General features: G+C 38.9%; 1 protein-coding gene across 3 annotated transcripts in view; it reads left to right on the top strand.

Moving 5' to 3' along the window:
* The window catches only part of LOC149315021 (galactocerebrosidase-like), a 48,101-nt gene that overhangs the window by 17,483 nt on the left and 12,210 nt on the right, over nucleotides 1-18,408 (top strand). For 2 of the 3 annotated variants that reach the window (XM_089522350.1, XM_089522348.1), the window contains 5 exons: nucleotides 9,580-9,710; nucleotides 12,775-12,930; nucleotides 13,804-13,928; nucleotides 15,341-15,468; nucleotides 18,148-18,237. In XM_089522350.1, the coding sequence (XP_089378476.1) occupies nucleotides 9,580-9,710; nucleotides 12,775-12,930; nucleotides 13,804-13,928; nucleotides 15,341-15,468; nucleotides 18,148-18,237 (630 nt within the window). Of the gene's footprint in view, nucleotides 1-4,235; nucleotides 4,364-9,579; nucleotides 9,711-12,774; nucleotides 12,931-13,803; nucleotides 13,929-15,340; nucleotides 15,469-18,147; nucleotides 18,238-18,408 lie in introns of all 3 variants that reach the window. The other variant, XM_089522349.1, reaches the window with a different exon arrangement.

The following is an 18,408-nucleotide window of genomic DNA, read 5'->3' as shown; positions in this document are numbered from 1 at the left end:
GTAATGGGCTGGATGAGGGAAAAAAACTCAAGCTGAATCCAGAGAAGACAGGTACTTGTGATAGGCACCCCAAGTCCAGATAGGGAAATTTGCCACCCTATCCTTGACGGGGTTATGCTTCCCCTAAAGGATAAAGTTCACAGTTTGGGAGTACTCCTGGACTCATCTCTACAGTTATCATATCAAGTAGATGCGATGGCCAGGAGTGCTTGGTACCAGCTTTGGCTGATACGCCAACTGCGTCTCTGTCTGGACCGAAAGGACCTTGAAACTGTAGTACGCGCACTGGTAACCTCTCGCTTGGATTTCTGTAATGCGCTCTACATGGGGCTACCTTTGTACCAGGTTCGGAAGCTTCAGCTAGTCCAGAACACTGCAGCCAGATTGGTCACGGGTACTTCAAGATCGGACCATATAACACCTATATTAAAATCTCTCCACTGGCTGCCTATTAGCTTCCGGGCGCAATACAAAGTGTTGGTCGTTATCTATAAAGCCCTACATGGCTTGGGCCTGAGTTACTTGAGCCAATGCCAGTTCCTATTCCCCAGTATTGCTGATACTCCAGAGTTTATTGACTGCAAGATTGCTTCCTTCATAACAAAGGTTAAAGTTGTGGTTAATTTATCAAGAGTTTTTATGGTCTGCTTCAGATCCAGAAGTTGGTTTAATAACCATGATTTATTGTACTAGTATGAAACAGTGTGCCCTCTCCTCTTCTCCCTTTATATGTCCAGCTTTGGCAATGACCAATTTTTTAAAAAATTCCATTTCTCATAAGGCCTGAACTGACAAACTGTGCTGCTAACTTGGTTTCCTAGCCTGTTATGTATTTGATGCTATACAGTAATTTAGGAAATCAGGAAAGCTTCCAGAAAGCAGTTTCCCAAGAACAAAACATAACATTTTTCCCCAGATTTCTAGAGTTGTAACATAATCAAAAATTTTGCATTTTATTGCTTTCCTGTAGTACATCACAGGAGTTATAGTAGTTTTATGCCATCTGTCAATTATAATTTCAGCTGTTACCAAGATCTGGCATGTTTGAAAGACCCAGCAAGTGTGAAGTTGAAGGCGTTAATGGCCGGCATTCATAGTTTTTTTGTGGGTTTTTCGGGCTATGTGGCCATGTTCTAGACGTCAGGAAGAAACTCTTCTAGAACATGGCCACATAGCCCGAAAAACCCACAAAAACCCCAGCAAGTGCTTTAATACTTGTCAAAGTCATCCCTCCTGATTCACGAGGATCTATTCCGGACCCCTCCAAGAATCCGAAAAAATGCAAATATTTGAGTCCCCATTGGTTACAGTGGTGGTGCACTTCTGCGTGTGCTGTTTTGTCCCTCCCGGCTTGCCATCCGCGAAGGAGTGAGATTGTGGAGTCCAAGACCACGAACGGGGAGGGACAAGTGTAGTTGGATTTGCCAGGGTTTCCTTCTGGCACAGATTGGTTATATATTTTCTGTTTGTGCACTTAAGGGCCTGAACAGACAGGCCAAAATAAAGCTGCTTCAGGACACTTTATTGTTCATCATTCATGAACACAGTTCCATGCACAGTCATTTTAAATTAATTCCTGTGTGGCTTTTATAATGCAAAGTTATGGGATATGTAATACATGTAGGGTGAATCTGATAGGAAATGATGTGCCCTCTTTGTTTCCTTGGAGAGGTTTGTGGAAGTTGAAGTATGCTAGGCTAAACTTATAGCCAATTAAGAGTTTACTTTCAAACTGACATCTTGTTGCTGATCATTTTTTTTAGAGAATGTTCATTTGTTCACTTTAGCACAAATGAGTCACAAGCTAATTGACATGGCTTAGTTCCCTGTACCTTGCGCAAAGACTGCACAGCCCTAAACATATTTAGAAGTAAGCCCCACTGATTTCAGTAGTGTTTATTTCTATGTAAGTGTATGGGAATGTAGCCTTTGTTGTATTTCTTCATAGTTATGAAGATACATTATCTTCTGTTTGAACTTTATTTTATTACTTTATTCTTATTCTAAAATATTTGAAGGATGGAATTTAGAGTTGTTAAGCTTCTGCAATACTATACTAGTATATTTTTGTTACATTTAGGAAAGTAGACATAATCATGGTAAGTGTTATCAATAGGAAACATATCAGTTTCTATGTAATGGTGCATGTACTTGGGTTTTAAGTCTTATGCATACCATCTGAGGGGTTGGGGAAAGGCTTTTCTACCAATCTTGTTTGATTTGTAATGTTCTTATGTTTTCCTGTTGATTGCCACTGTATTGATATTGTTTATTGTTATTGTCTGCTTTATATGGTTGGGGGGCAGGGAAAGGATTTGTTTGTTTTTATTGTATTTTTTATTGTACTTCCACTGTTGTTAGCCACCCTGATTCCTCATTGATTGGGCGGGATACAAATAAATTATTTGTTATTATTATTATCTATATTATGTAGACTGGGAAATTAGAAGGTTTAAGTAAAGAAAATAACAGAGTTTCTAATTTCTGGAAATTACCAGATTCATTCAGTGTGTTCAGTATTAAAACAAGCTGCTAACCATCTGAAACTGGCTGCAAAGTTGGAGTTCTAAATCTCTTAATGGATTTTGAATCCAGATCAAATTCTTCTTAATGACCATGGCAGTCAAAGTTCTAGTGTTCTTCAGTCAATTAATTTCAGTGATTTCATCATACATACATACATGTTATTACATGATTTAAAGATGTAATGTTGCTGAGTGTGTTCATGTGGATGTTTTCTGATACCTCCAACACTCCAATTGCAACACTTCACATTATTTTGTCTCCACTGGTTCTCCATAGTGTCAAGCACACACAATGCACTCTTTCTCATAAAAATGATCTGAGAGAAGGAAACCAAGACCAGGAATTGTAATGATCAGAATGCTGTACATAGTATTAAATAAAAAACTTTATCTCAGCTTTTTTTTTTAAGAAATGATGTGGGGACAGTATGGTAACACCTTCTCTTAAACATTTTATTTATCATTCTAAAAACATAATAATACAGTGCGCCCTTGCCTAACGCAGGGGATCTGTTCCAGACCCTGCCGCATAAGGAAAGTTCTGCTTGTGCTTGAGCCCCATTGAAACTAAAGGGACTTAAGCATGTGGCACGGCACGCACACTACGAGCATGTGTGCCATTTCCTCTTTGTCCCATGGCTTTCAGTGTAAGCTGAAAACCACGTATAGTGCGCCTGCGTATGGCATGGGCGCACTGTAATCCATAATTCATTTTTTATTTTGGTCTCACCCACCCCTCCCAGGGTTTTTATGTCTCTAACTGCTACTGATGACATTTGAGTATCCTTTGACCCCAGTCCAGTCCACAACACTAGTCCATGCTTTAAGCAAGTTTTTAAAAATCCTTCCTTGTCTGCAGGGGCAGCTGTTGGCTTCCTTAGCAGTGGCATTGTGAATCTATTCTGGGTTTTAGTCAGTATGTTAAAAGAACTATCCGAGCTACTGGACCTGTTTCATGGATGGGGTCAATACCTTGGGAAACTTTAAAGTGTTGCCTAAAACCTGGAGCTAGTCCACCACCCCATTGACATAGAAACAACTAATTACTACTGATTATCCTATATTTGACACAAGTAAACCAATATGTGTCTACTTTAAGCCTGTTCTATCTGTAATGTAAAGTGACTAGGGTTGTGATTAATTGGTGGCTGGGGAACCTACTTTTGAATACCTTTAAAGACACTTGCTTTATTTAGTTGTAATGTATAGTGGTAATCTCTGGTTTCTAGAAAACAATCCAGAAACAGGTTCTGGGATTAATAACTACTAAAACTGAGATAGCTGGAGGGGAAATTGGGGGGAAAATCCCAGTTTTGCTGAATTAGGAGCCAGGAAACAGTTCTATAAATATTGGAAAGCTGTTGAGTCTAATATTGTCATCATTTTTATACATCTTATATCAGTCCCATGCACCCCTTGGCTGTAAGATGCAAACAGGAAAAACATTTTACATACAGCTCAATTCTCTGCATGTCTATTCAGATATAACAGGGAACTGAGTGACACTGTCTCCCACGTAGCATATATAGAATTCCTATTGCAAACCATGGAATTTAGACAGGTTAACTTTGAGTTCTTGGCTTTTTAGACACTTTTTTTAAAAAAAATCCAGATTATCTTGCCTGCCCAGTTTATTTTGCCTTATGAAGATAATGTCATACTCCAGCATCAGTGAAAGCTGTACTTCAAGTAATATTATCTGTTACCAAGGTACTTCGCAATACAATGGACAGAATGGGTATAAAGAACATTGGCATCATTGCAGCGGATGGAGAGTGGGAGATTGCAAGTGAAATGCTAGTCGATCCCTATCTTAATGACGCTGTTGAGATAGTAGGGTAAGTGTGGAAGCTATAGGGGAACAGCGGGTTTTTTCATGCCTTTATTCAGAATACTACATTAAAAAGGGAATTTATAGATAAGCATGCTCCTTCTCTACATTCCCATCTTGAGGTAAAGGCCTACTGCATGGTGCTGTATATTATCATTTTCACCAGCCTTGCTTCTGCATTTCATGTGGTGCATTAGTCCATGCTGCCTCATGGTGCTATTTCCACTTGTTTTAATATCTATATTCTTTTGATATCATCTGCAGCTGAGGTGTGCTCTTTTCAGGACTCCTTTCACAGAGTATAGGGCTTGAAAGGCTTACTATGAATAGTTGTTCTCTTTCCTTTAAATGGGGCCTGGGAAGCAGAATTCTTGTCAGCTCAGCAATGTTGTAATACACAGACATTAGGAGAATGGTATTGGGTTTTTTGGATTACAGCTCTCAGAATCCCCCAGGCCGTAGCCGTGCTGGCTGGAGAATTCAGGAAGCTATAGTAAAATAATAATAATAATAATAATAATAATAATAATTTCCTTCCCTAGATCTGGCAAATCATAGAATTCATGGAAAATTTGACAGTTAAATTTGAATGAGACAGTCAGAAATCATTATTGATTTATTTATAATGTTCATATCAGATTTTATAGTGCACTCTAGCTCTCAACACAGCTTATAAAAGATTTTGAAATAAAGCAGAGTAAAACGAGTATAGTAACACTGATTACATGGTGCCCGTACGTGTCTCTGGAGGGCTATAGAAGTTCTGTATTACTTTTCACTTTGCTATTCCTCAGCCTGGTATAATGACTAATGGATGATAGTTGGGGAGAAGTAAAGCCTTGTAAAGCAGGCTTCTCAGGAGGTCACAGTGTAGATATGCCCTTAATTTCTGGATTGTGTTACTATTACATATCTCCTTTGTACATTTAACAACAGTCCCTTCACACATAGACCTATCCAGACTTTAAATCTCTTTTGAAGACCTTGCTTTCTGTGCTAGCATCTTGGGCTGCCAGGTGAATGAGCATGAGAAACAGGCTTTTGGGTGGCAGCGGGCTTGCTTTAGAATATCATCCCCAGAGATATTCCTCTCTTAGCTGAGGGCTTCTCTTTTGGCAGTTTTAAAAATATATTTAAAGTTGTGCTGCTAGTTTTTTTTTATGGTTGCTTTTTAGTTTATTTGTGATAGAATGTTTAATATGTATATATTGCTTTTTAATATGTATATTTCTTCACTGTGAAGCAACTTAAGAGGCGAGTATAAATTATTTACTGATTTCTCATTTTCAGAAATTGCACATGGTGCTCGAAAAACACTATAACATACATTCAATTTTCATCCCTTTCTTCCATGGAAATTCAATAAATTTTTATATCTCATTGTTAAAAGTTTGTATTAGCAAGCCATCATGGTGTACTAATTTTAGCATTGGACTATGGCTCTGGAGACCAGGGTTTGAATCCCTACTTGGTCATGGAAACCCACTGGATGACCTTGGGCAAGTCACATTTTCTCAGTTTCGGGAAGGCACAGGCACATCCCCTGCAAACAAATATTGCTAAGAAAATGTCCTTAATAGATTGCCTTAGTGTTGCCATAAGTCGTAAACGTCTTGAAAGCACACAACAACAATGTTGTTACTGTCCTTGTTCTTCTCAATTGCCTTCTGTTTGTTTATCTGGTAGGCGTGTGAAATAAGGTTATGGAGACATCATAGGCTTAAAATTTAAAAATTATGTTCATACCTAGGATTGCCAGAGTGAAAACGGGATATGATTCATGTACTGTTAATCATTGTGTAAAAGTGGGAATTTCAGCAGGTGTTGCTTGTCACATAAGCACCTAACAAAAAAGACATGAAATTTCCACATCTACCCAACCATGAATGGAACAACAGCAGTCTTGTTTTCACTCTGGCAACCCTATTCATACTCCTTAAGAGCCCCTTCTCTGCTCTCTTTCCTTCAAGCAATAATTTTATTTCGATCTTTTGACCCTGGTTGGCTTGGAACCGTTTTGTAATGCAGTGTGGTGTACTTTTTTCATTTCTTATACTGTTTTTAGTGATAGTTTTTTTTAAAGATTATGATTGATTTTAGCAGTACTCTGTTTTAAACTATGTTGTAGATTGACTTGGGTCCCATATTGAGAAAAAGATGGTATATAAAATAGATTTTTAGAAGCCTAGTAACATTTTATTTTAGTTCTTTGTATTCAAAAATCTCTGTAATTGTTGCTGTAATTAGTGAAATTAAGAAAAATAACAGTTGCCCCATTTTGAAATGGTAAGGCTGCTTGTTTACTTAATTGTATATAAATGCTGATGAACTGTTTCAAACTTGCTTTGATATAGATTATAAAGCGAAAGCTTCCACTTTTAGCATAAAAATAGGAGAGTAGCATTTTATTAGATGATATTTTAAGTATCTTCCTGGGGGTATTCCTCAACTTCATTTCTATATGTCTGTGTTTTGAAAGATGTGTAGAAGCATACTGTTGGATCTGTTTCTGCAGGCATCTTTGCTGTCTATGGAGACATAACCATTCAAAATTGCAATGTATCTTGCAAGCATCTTCCTTTTGAAGCCTGTGGTATCTTGGTTATACTCTGCAACACTGCACAGCTGTTGAACTTGGCCATTCTATTGCCATTAATTAATAGAATTTCCTGCTTTGCTGCGCTGTCTAATGATAGTTTAAATGCCCCTGTCTCAATTATTTCATTGCTGAGTAACATAAAGGCACTTAGACTAGTTCTTACTGTTGAAACCATTGTGGATTTATTCAGCAAGATTATTAACCCAGTCAACAAAGCTGTTCAATGCCCCTTGGTATCTGTTGGGGTTTGGTTCCAGGACCCCCATGGATATCAAAATCCATGGATACTGAAGTCCCATTAAATAAAATAGCAAAATCAGTTTGCTTCTGGGATTATTTTTTTTGGGCAGGGATATTTTCTAGCTATGGGTGATTGAATCCATGGATTTAGAATCCATGGATACAGATGGTCAACTGAATGGAGTAGTGATTGTACATCAATGCTTATACAGTAGTTATTCAGTAGATAAATTATATTTTTCAGAATGATATACTGGAATAGGGTTTTTTTTTAAATTTAAAAGTCAGTTTGGCAAATTTTTGCAAGCAAATCTTCAAAAAACAGTCAACAGTTTGTACAGTCGGCTCTCCCCTTCCACAGGCTTGCCATCTGCAGATTGGAGCATTTGCAGATGGCCCCACCCCATTCTTCCCATTGGCAGCACATGCACACAGCCACTTTATGCACCACTGGAAACAATGGGACTTCAGGTTCATGGATTTTGCTGTCCGTGGGTGTGTGTGTCCATGTCCAGAATCCCCGCAGATATGAAAAGCTGACTGTAGTTGGGTTTATACCCAACTACATATTTGGATACCACAAATATCACCTAAATCCCATTGTTAAGCCTAACTAGAGTAGACATATTATATTAATGCTAATTTATTAAGTCAAAATTCATGTAAATTCAATTGGTTAAATGGGTTTACTTTATTTGGAACTAACCATTGAACTGTGCTTTCCTGTGAACACACTTTCAGTGCTCAGAGAAATTGCATATGTTTTTGAAATTTAACTGTATTCAGAACTATTCTACCATTGGTGATGGATACGTTGTATATGGTACGTTTTTCATGACAAGTACACTCATTTTATAATAGCTTATATTTGGCCGCCTTTAGAAATGACAAGTTGCTTTGATAGGACCTTGATATTTAGTTATATACTGATACTGTGCTTGTAAAATGGTTTACATTTTACAGTGTCTCACTTGTAGTTAGCTTTTGATGAAAAAATGCCTAAATTTTAGACACTTGAGTTTTAAATGTATCCATAAGGTTCAAAACAGACATCATAGGAATTCTAAACACACTTTCCCCTAAGCAACTGTTTTGCCTTGACTGGGAAGAATAACTCATGACTGCCCAGTGCCTGCTAATGTTGATTTACTACATTTCCCACTGAAGAAGGAAGCTGTGCAACCCTGACTCACAAATAGTTTGGTCCTGTATTTCATCCCTTTCAGTATGGTTCCAGGTGAAGAATACAGTGTAGTGACTGTGAAATAATTTTCACTGGGAAAGGGGGAATAGGAATGTGTGTCTCATTTTCTTCCTGTCTAAATTGCTTTTCCTTCAGAAGGTAATGCCCCTTCCCCAATCCCTGCCCTCAAAATATGTTGAATACAGCTCCCAATACTCCCATTATATGGTGATTGGAGTTGGTTGGAGCTCAGTCCTATATTTGTACAGGATGCCAGTGGGGTCTGAGTTAACCCTGCTTAGTTGAGTTGGCATGACAATGACTGGAAAGTTTACGATGCTGTCCATTATTATCATTTTTGTTGTTGACCTTTTTATTTTATGAATCAGGATGATCCCGCTAGGGAATATCTGATAATCTTCTTTCTGGTGGCTAGGAACTGTCCCAGGCCACTGCTTACTATTACTTACTGTGCATTGTTAGCCCCAGTTTCATGGCTTGGTAATTGTCTGGCAAATCATGATTCATTCCCCCCTCCTCCATTTAGCATAGCATAGGAAGTTGTTACACCAATAATTTATCTAGTTCAGAGTTGTCCACATTGTCTGGCTGTGGATCTCCAAGGTTTCAGGCAGGAGTCCTTCTCAACTCTATCTGGAAATGTCAGGGATCGAACTTGGAACATGCTGTATACATAACCCTTTTAAAAATGGCAAGTTTAATTATTCATGGTGCAGCCAATCATAGCCCCAAAAATAACTTTTCCAAACTCTCAGTAAATCTCAGCACAGGATATGAAAGCTGTAATTTTGTGCTCCCTCCAGCCGAGAAGAACAAGCCTCAGTGGTTTAGCCTCAAAACTGGAAAAGGTGTAATAACACCAGCACAAGCCTCAAATCAACATTTTAAAAGTAACCAATATCCTGCATCAGGGCTCTTGCACTGACTCTTCTGCCTCCTAGATTTACTATGAATGGTATATAGATGAAACTGGGATGCTTTTTTCGTTTCTTTTTAAAAACTGATCTGAGAAAATACATCTTGTAAATACATCTGTGTAGTAATAAGTCTTTAGTTGGGTAAATTACATAATTTGGCTTCTCTATATTGAAAGAAGCAGAGAAACCTTGATTTTTAAACATTTTTTTCTTCGTAATGAATGTTGGGCAAATACTACTTTTTCATCTCTTTATTTTCCAAGCTTTTAAGATACACTTTGGATAAACAAGAGCTTCAGCGTGTGAGGATCATAGCCAGCGATAACCTCTGGGAGCCAATTTCCTTTCTTGTGCTGCTTGACGCTGAGCTCCGTGAAGCAGTTGATATTATTGGGTAGGGTATCTTTTCAAAGCTGATCCTCCCCCCACACTCCCTTGTCTGAACTTTGGCACAAAGCTGATACTAACCACTGGAAAATTGTGTTTTTCTTTTTCTTTTTTTCTGGAATGATAGCATAACCTTCCTTACATTTTGGCTGTGCACTTCTTTAGGTTTAGAGATGCCAAACTGTAAATGCTAGTGTGTATCAATAGACCTTGACATCCATTTCCCCTCTCTCCCTCCAGGAAAGCTTCTTCAGATTGGAGCTGTTTTGAGTTAGAAATGTAAAAGCCTCCTTTAACTCTTCCTGATGTGTTTCTTTACCACTCAGTATCATCCTCTCCTTTGAGCTTTCCCCCCTCCATCAGGCTCTAAATCTGTTTGTAAAAGTGAGGCCTAAATCTTATTGGTAGTCTGGACTGTATCTGAATGGTGACTCACCAGTTTGCATTTGATTGGACAGATCTAATATAGTTGATGCTAAACAACAGGATGCCAGCCCATATGTGGTGGATACCCTGGCAGAGAGTATTAATAAGAGGCATTTGGAGCAGAAAAGCAGTGTGAGGAAAGGGTTGAGCACACCATCTCAAGATCCTGTTACTTCACAACTCAAATTGCCTCATCCCAAAAAAGTTTTTTGCTAGATAGTAGGGGCGTAGGAATGCATTCCAAAGTTTGGTTTACATGGATTTGTATTTAAGTGTAGTTACTTTGGAATTTAAATCTGGTCTAGGTTTAAGGATGGGAAGGAGTCTTTTCACGTCTCATTGTTCCCTTGTGATAGACTACTTTTTTGGCACTGTTTATGTTTAGCTTGAACAGCATAGTCCATATAAGACTAGTAAGACCGCTTCTTATGTCAATAAAAGCTACATCACTTGCTTTTTTTGGTAGTTCTGTGTAGTTGTGAATTCTAGTGTTAATTCTGACAAAATAAATCCAGTTACCCGTTAGAGGTTGAGCTTTTTATTGCTCATCTAAAACATATTCTTTGAAAAATTTCTTGTTGTTTATTTATTTATGGTATTTATATCCCGCCCTTCAGCCCTAATGGCTATCAGAGCAGCTTACAATTATTATTTTTAATTAGATGGTTCCCTACTCTCAGGCTTACAATCTAAAAGACATGACACAAAAGGAGAAGGGAATGGTGGTGGGAAAGGGGATGAGGTCCAGTGGTTCTTCTCTCCCTCTGAGGCCAGGACCAAGGCAGATGGACTGGAGGGAGGGCTCTTCTTCTTTAGGCTAGCCCTGATGGAGCTGGGCCTGCCTGGTCACTCCCTCACAGGCCGAAGGATGACAGTTATCATGGAGGGAGGGCTCTTCTTCTTCATGGTAGCCCTGATGGAGCTGGGCCTGCCTGATCATTTCCTTGCAGGCCAGAGGATGACAGTTATGGAGGGAGGAGCCTCTTTCTTCAGGTTAGCTCTGATGGAGCTGGGCCTGCCTGGTCACTCCCTCGCTTGGATCTGTTCATTTTTGTTGGGGAGGGCTAGGTTAAACAGGCACTTCAAAAGCTTTTGTGTATCTAGTTCTAAAGAGATACCTGTGGTGTAGTGATTTGAGCATTGCACTATGACTCTGGAGACCAGGGTTCAAATCTCTGCTCAAGTATAAAAGGTCATTGGGTGCCCTTGGGCAAGGCACACTATTTCAGCCTCAGAGGATGATAATGGCAACTCCCCTCTGAAGAAATTTGCCAAGAAAACCATATGGCACCTTTGGGTTGCCAGAAGTAAAAAAAAAAAAATGACTTAGAGGCACAGAACAACAACAACCGGTGAACTGGAAGTCTTAATTTTTTTGACACTCTTAAAAAACAATTTAGACTACAGCACAGTGAGGCTACTCTTTGGGGTTAAATAGGCCCAGACGCCTTGAGGGTTTGTGACCTTAGCAGTTTAAGTCTTGGAATTCTGATTAATACAAATAATGGAAAAGTAGTATAGTGGCAAAGAGGTTTTATTAAAAAAAAGTTTTAAATCCTATCTCTATTGTGAAGCTACTATGCAGGTCCTAAAGAGTGTAAAAGAGAGAATGGCTTGCCAACTGCATAATGGATATAATGATGCTGGACCTTCTTTTCCAGGGGTCTTGGAAAGATCATTCAGCTAATGTATGTGAAACCATATAGTTTTCAGTTAGCAATATTTCAGTCTTTAAAAGCTCCCAGATTCGTGAAGCCTGCAGGTTCAGTGTTCTGTTTCCTGAGTCATGGGTTACCTTGTGTTGCATCAGAAAGATTTTGATGTAAATAGGCGAGAATACGTATAATTCCACTGGCTGTTAAATAGTTTATTGAGCTTTAGTACACATTTTTTTTTAGGGCAAGGTTGGGGAAAGTGTGATCCTTGGGGGCTGTTTATGTGGCCTTTAGGGTCCCCCTGGGGGCATAATACATTTTTAAAAAATAAAAACCTAGAATGCTCCCAAATATGCTCTAGGGGCTGTGGAGAGCATTTCTGTCATGTTTGGAAATATGAGCCCCTTGACTTTATGGGGGTCCAAAAGAATTTTTGCAAAACTTTTCAAAAATATTTTTTGCCCCCAAATGCTAGGGAGCAACTTAGGAGCGGGCTTTCCACCACATTTTATGGACCCTGGGGCAGTTTAGGAGAGGGCTTTTTTGAAACCCCAAACATAGTGAAAATACCTCCATATTTCCTAGTGGCATTTGGGGGCAATTTTTAAATTTTATTTATTTACTGGAGGAGCAAATGTAGACATCAGAGGTCTCCTGGGGGCCAGTGTAGCCCCTTAGCGTACCCTAGTTGCCCATAGTTTAGGGTAGTGATTCCCAAACTTTGGTTCTCCAGGTGTTTTGGACTACAGCTCCCAGAGTCCCAGACCACTGACCAAGATGGTTGAGGCTTCTGGGAATTTGGAAGTCCAAAATACCTGAAACACCAGAGTTTGGGAATCACTGGTTTAGGGAAAGAGCTCTTCTTCAGGGGGAAAGGGGCAATAACAATCTGTTCTTTTCTAAAAATCTATTTTAATTGTATTTGTGTGTGTCTAGAATGCTTCCTTAGAGTTAAAATGCACCTCTTTCTCTTTCTCTAATATTATCCAGGGCTCATTATCCAGGAACAACAACAGTGCTTAATGCCTTGCTGACTCACAAGAAACTTTGGTCTTCAGAAGATTACAGCACCTTCAATAATGAAGAGGGTGCAGGTTGCTGGGCTCGAATCCTGAACCAAAACTTTGTGAATGGGAACATGACAGCGTATGTCTTGGCATGCATGATATAGATACGTTGGTGAATATATAACATTCATAATGTGAGATGCAATGTGTAATAATATAGCCTGATCTCATTTCCTGTACAGCAATTGGAAGTGGTAGCTGCTTTATTAGCATTTTTAATTAATGAAATTCCTGTGGGCTTGAAACTCTTGACAACCAGGTTAGGAGTGGACACAAGGAGAGGATATTATTACTCCAGTATGCCTAATTCTCTTCTGCTGATGTGTTAGGAACATAGGATGCTTCTTTATATGATTGGTCCTTCTAACACTTAGTCTGGGCTAAGTGGCTGCAGCTTTCCAGGCTGTTAGAACAGATTCTATCCAAGCTCTGCTTGGAGAAATTGGGGATAAAATGTGGAACCTTCTTTATGAAAAGCATGGGCTCTGCCACTTGGCTGCCATCTCTCCCTGTGTTAATTAAGAAAAGTCTTCGGAGATCCTACCTCTAGGTTGCATAAAGTACATCTGTACATGTGGAGTTGTGCATTAATTGTTCTATGCAACCCTTGTGTTGATTGGCAGTGTCACACAACTGAGTCAAGACTTCAAATGGGCATGCACACCCATGAAAAATGTTCAGCACCCATCTGTGTACTGTTCTCATTGCCTCTGGGCACAGGATTGTGCAGTGGCATCACATGTGTAATTCTGGTTCTGTAAGCTTCAGCTGCATTTGGCCTTTTTGGCAAAAAATTCATCTGCTTCCATAGGGAAATTTACAAGTATTTAAGACACTAAAATATTTCTGGCTGATATTTTGATTTATAGTTCTTGTGCCCAATTTGCATAAGCTCATCCCTACTACAGAATCTGTTATTAACTCTTATTTTCTATCTTTTCCCGTATTCCAGTACTATTGCTTGGAATTTAGTAGCCAGTTACTATGAAGATTTACCTTTTGGCCGAAGTGGTTTAATGACAGCGCAAGAACCATGGAGTGGACATTACACTGTGAATCCTCCCATATGGATCACAGGTACACTTAACAGAAATTTTTGAACCACATATGTCTTTTCAGTTATGACTTTCCTTGATTATAAAATACATTACTGTAAAATGTATTTGCTGCTTAAAATTTGTCTGCATTCTTCTAAAAGTAAAATTGTAAAATTATTATTAGCCTTCCTTGACATGACACATTTCAGATGTTCTGGACTACTGTCAGTCCCACTGAGCATGGCCAGTTGTCATGGATGATAAGTGTTGTAGTGCAAGACACCTGTAGAGTCTTTGTTGGGGAAGGATGTTCTGTTGCACTGAACATACAGTTGACCCTCAGTATCCATGGATTCTGCATCCATGGATTCAACCATCCACAGCTTGAAAATACCCCCCAGCCCCCCCAAAGCAAACATTGATCTTACCATTTTATGTAAGGGACACAGTTTTAATAATAATAAATAATAAAATTTTTATTTCTATCCCGCCTTTCCAAGGCTCAATGCCATTGTATATAATAGGACTTGAGCATCCACAGATTTGGTTATTCATGGGAGGTTCTGGAACCAAATTTGTGCACATACCAAGGGCCCACTGTAAAAAAAAATACTGCTGGAACTGCTGCTGAAAAAAGTGTAACATTTTCTGTGAAGAAAACTACTATTAAAAGATTTGAAACATTTACATCCCTCATGGCCAAGAAAATACATTTTTTTGTTTCCAATTCATCACTTTCTCAACAAATATGAATGTATTAAAAGAATCTTCACATTTTAGTAAGCTTTCATGACGATATGAAGAAATGTCTTCCTCAGTCTTGCATCCTTTTTTTTTTTTTTTTGGCTTCATTTCCCTTTGAGTTTTGAAACCAGCTTCTGATCACTCCTAGGTTTGCAACCAGGGTATCAAACAGGTTGAGCTGTTGGAGAAATTGCTCCCAACCCCTCCCAAAATGGCTTATTAAAGTAATTTTTTAAAAATGAGTAGGTATCTGAGGTGCAGATGGATGTCAGTGTAGGGGCAGTCCTCCATGTAGTGAAGTGCCTCTGGAAATTGCCTACCTATATGTAGACAGTGCTGCACATAGAAAGACCTGGGATCTGACTAGGTTTAAGGCTGTAACCTTCATTCCTTCTTCCAGAAGGTTTCATGCCATCCCCCTTCCTCTCAGTTTTCCGGGGGTTACCACCCCTCAAAAGTCAGCTGTCAGTTAACATTACATGCCTACAGAACATTCTCAGTCCTCACATGGCTGTCTTCCCATTCCATTTTCTCAAAAGAGTTTATTTAAAAAATAAATTTTGCAAATTTGGGGTTTCCATGGAGTGTGCTGATTACTTCCTTTTGTATTACTTTACTACATGAGGGCCACAGCTTTGAAGGGATCTCTCTTTTAATCAAAGTGGATTTCATCACTGTGTTTTTCTGCTTTTTCTATTTCTGGCACAGCACACACAAGCCAGTTCACACAACCAGGCTGGCATTATTTGCAAGTGGATGGGCATCTGGAAGCAGGTGGTAGCTATGTTGCTCTGACAGATGGACAAGGCAATCTTACTATCATCATTGAAACAATGGTAAATATTCTTCTGCCAAAGTCCACCTAACTCATCACCAACACTGAAAACTGTGGCTGCAAATTGCACTTTGAAATTAATACTTCTAACTAATTACATAGCACTAGTGAATTCACTGTAAAGAGCGACAGGTTTGAAGCTTATACCTGAGACTATGCTATGTCTGGGAAGAGCCCTTTGCAAATCTGACCTCTGCTATGAATTCAGAAGATGGTCTTTGAGTTGCTGCACTCTCACACATTTGTAAAATGACATTAATTTATACAGATATTCTTCCCAGGGTTGATAAATACAAATGCTAATAGTTTTTTGTGGGTTTTTCAGGCTATGGGGTCATGTTCTAGAAGAGTCTATTCCTGTGTGGGGGGTATATATACTGTGGGGTATATATACTGTTAGTGGAGAGGAAGTTAATCTGCTGTTGAATGGCAAGGTGTCTATTTAACGATCCATTGTCTGCTGGGAAACCCCCCCTCCCTCTGGGTGGTTTTCATTCGTATTTGGTGGGTCTTGATTTTGTGTTTTCAGGACTGGTAGCAAACTTTATTTACTTTAAGGGTTTCTGATAGTTGTTGGTATGGTGCAGAATTTCAGTGTTTTTAAATAGCATTTTATGCCCAGGATGATTTATAACACGTTCTGTTACTGCTGATTTTTCTGGCTGATCCAATCTGCAGTGTCTCTCGTGTTCCTTGATTCATATTTGAACACTGTGTTTGGTGGTCCCTCTGTGTGTGTGTGTGTGTGTGTGTGTAGGGGGTTTCCCAGCAGACAATGGATCATTAGTTAAATAGACACCCTGAGGCGTTGGCATTCAACAACAGAACAATACACAGATTAACATGTAAATCACTTCCTCTCATCTAACAGTATATATATATCCCACTCTCTTCCATGCCAACATTTTATGAATATCCAGCCACAGTTGCTGGCAAAACATCAGGAATAAACACTTCTAGAACACAACCTCATAGCCTGCAGAGCCCACAAAAAACTATCAAGGCCAGCCGTAAAAGCCTATGACTTCACAGAAATGCTAATGCCTTTATACAAGCCTTTGAACTGACCCCTCTGGAAGTACTATAGACAGTTCTGTTCACCATACTACAAAAAGGAAATTATTAGTCTGGAAAAGATGCAGAAAACAGTAGCCAAATAATCTGGGAGATGACACAGTTGTCCTGTGAGAAAAGATCACAATATTTGGGGCTCTTCATCTTAGAGAAAGTCAAGGAGGGGAGTTATTATTATTATTATTATTATTATTATTATTATTATTATTATTAACCTTTATTTATAAAGCGCTGTAAATTTACACAGCGCTGTACATACAATCTTTTTAATTGGACGGTTCCCTGCCCTCAGGCTTACAATCTAAAAAGACACGACACAAAAGGAGAAGGGAGTGGTGGTGGGGAAGGGGCCTCTCTAGTAGGATAATACATATAAAATACATAGCAATATAGGAAATGATTCAATAAAACAGGCAACAAAAGAACATCAAATAGCAAGTGACAATTATGCAATGCCTGGGAATGCTGCCCTGAACAGGATGGTCTTCAACTCTGTTTTGCATTATGTCATGAGAGTAGTTGAGGAATGAGGAGAAGGCCTTTTCCCTCTGTCATAATAGGAAAACCTGAGCTCACCTTCTGAAGTTGAATTAACAAGGCAGATAAATGGGAAGTATTTCTTCAGTACAATGTTAAAACTGGAATTTGCTACCACATGGACTAATAATGTGTGTCAATTTGGGTGGCTTCAAAAAGGAAATGGGAAAATCCATGGAGAATGGCTGTCAATAAGCAGAATTCCCATCTCCATAGGCTTTTACTATATTCCAGTGTAGCTCTTCCTATGTTGTAAATTATGGCATGAATTACATTAAAGCTTGGAATTCTGAACTTTCATAGTGATTATGATTTTAGTACTATCTATATACTTGTTTCAAGGAATGGGAGAACTGCAAGGACATTTCAAGATATTTCTGTTTCTGCAGCCAGTCTTCAACTGTCATTGACAGTGTGATCTTGAAATTAGTTTTTTTTTCTACTATGAACTGTTTGACATTGAATGAAAATACATGTTTTGTGAGATGTGGTTTGAGGTTTCTAGATGTACTATCTTCTTCCTGTTCTTGTTATAAGTAGCATGGAAAGGACTACAGAAGGTGTTTCCTGTGCAACTTATGCTGTTTCCACTGGTTTTTCAGGCCTTTACCTTTCCATTTATATAGCTTTGCATTTTCTGCTATCACCAAGTAGCTGTAATGGAGACAGAGTACTAATCATGATGTTAAGATGAAAAACACTAGGGCATTAGTTATGTAAAAGTAGTGGTTTAGGATTATAAGCACTGTATTCCATTCCTCCCCCACCCTCCCTCTTTTTTTATTCTCTTCAACCCCCCCCCCCCCCCGGCCCAAAACAGTGACTCAGCTAGCCTTTCCATGTTTACTGTGCCTTTTGAAGCCTCTCCCCCCATCTTTGGTTTTGTTTTGTTTTGGTGTTGGGTGTTTTTTTTTTTAGAGGGGGTTACTTCTGCAGATTGCTGTCTTCTCATTTTGTGTTTTGGCTACATAACAACAGCAGTCTCAGTCCAAATGCTGGAGGTAAAGGGAATAAAGTGTCACTTTGAATTATTGTTCTCTGACACATGTTCTTTTCTATTCATTTTCAGACCCATGGCCATTCAAAGTGCATCAGGCCACCTTTATTTCCATTCATTGTGTCACCCCAGAAAGCAACATTCCACTTCAAAGGATCCTTTGTAAGTAAAGGGCACATACCCTGAATGATGCCAAATCATTTTTATTTTCAGTTACTAATATCCAGCATGGGCTATACACACTTGGAAATTCAATAAGGGTGGTACTGAATGTATTTTTACAGTGTCTGTGTAGCTGGACACGAGATTTAATTAAAACAAGGAAAAACACTG

This window comes from Sceloporus occidentalis, unplaced genomic scaffold, assembly GCF_023333645.1.
Source record: "Sceloporus occidentalis isolate IW3139 unplaced genomic scaffold, rSceOcc1.0.p SCAF_4, whole genome shotgun sequence".
NCBI classification, from domain to species: domain Eukaryota; kingdom Metazoa; phylum Chordata; class Lepidosauria; order Squamata; family Phrynosomatidae; genus Sceloporus; species Sceloporus occidentalis.
The sequence above is the reverse complement of the archived record's forward strand: the minus strand, read 5'-3'. Positions and strand labels throughout refer to the sequence as shown.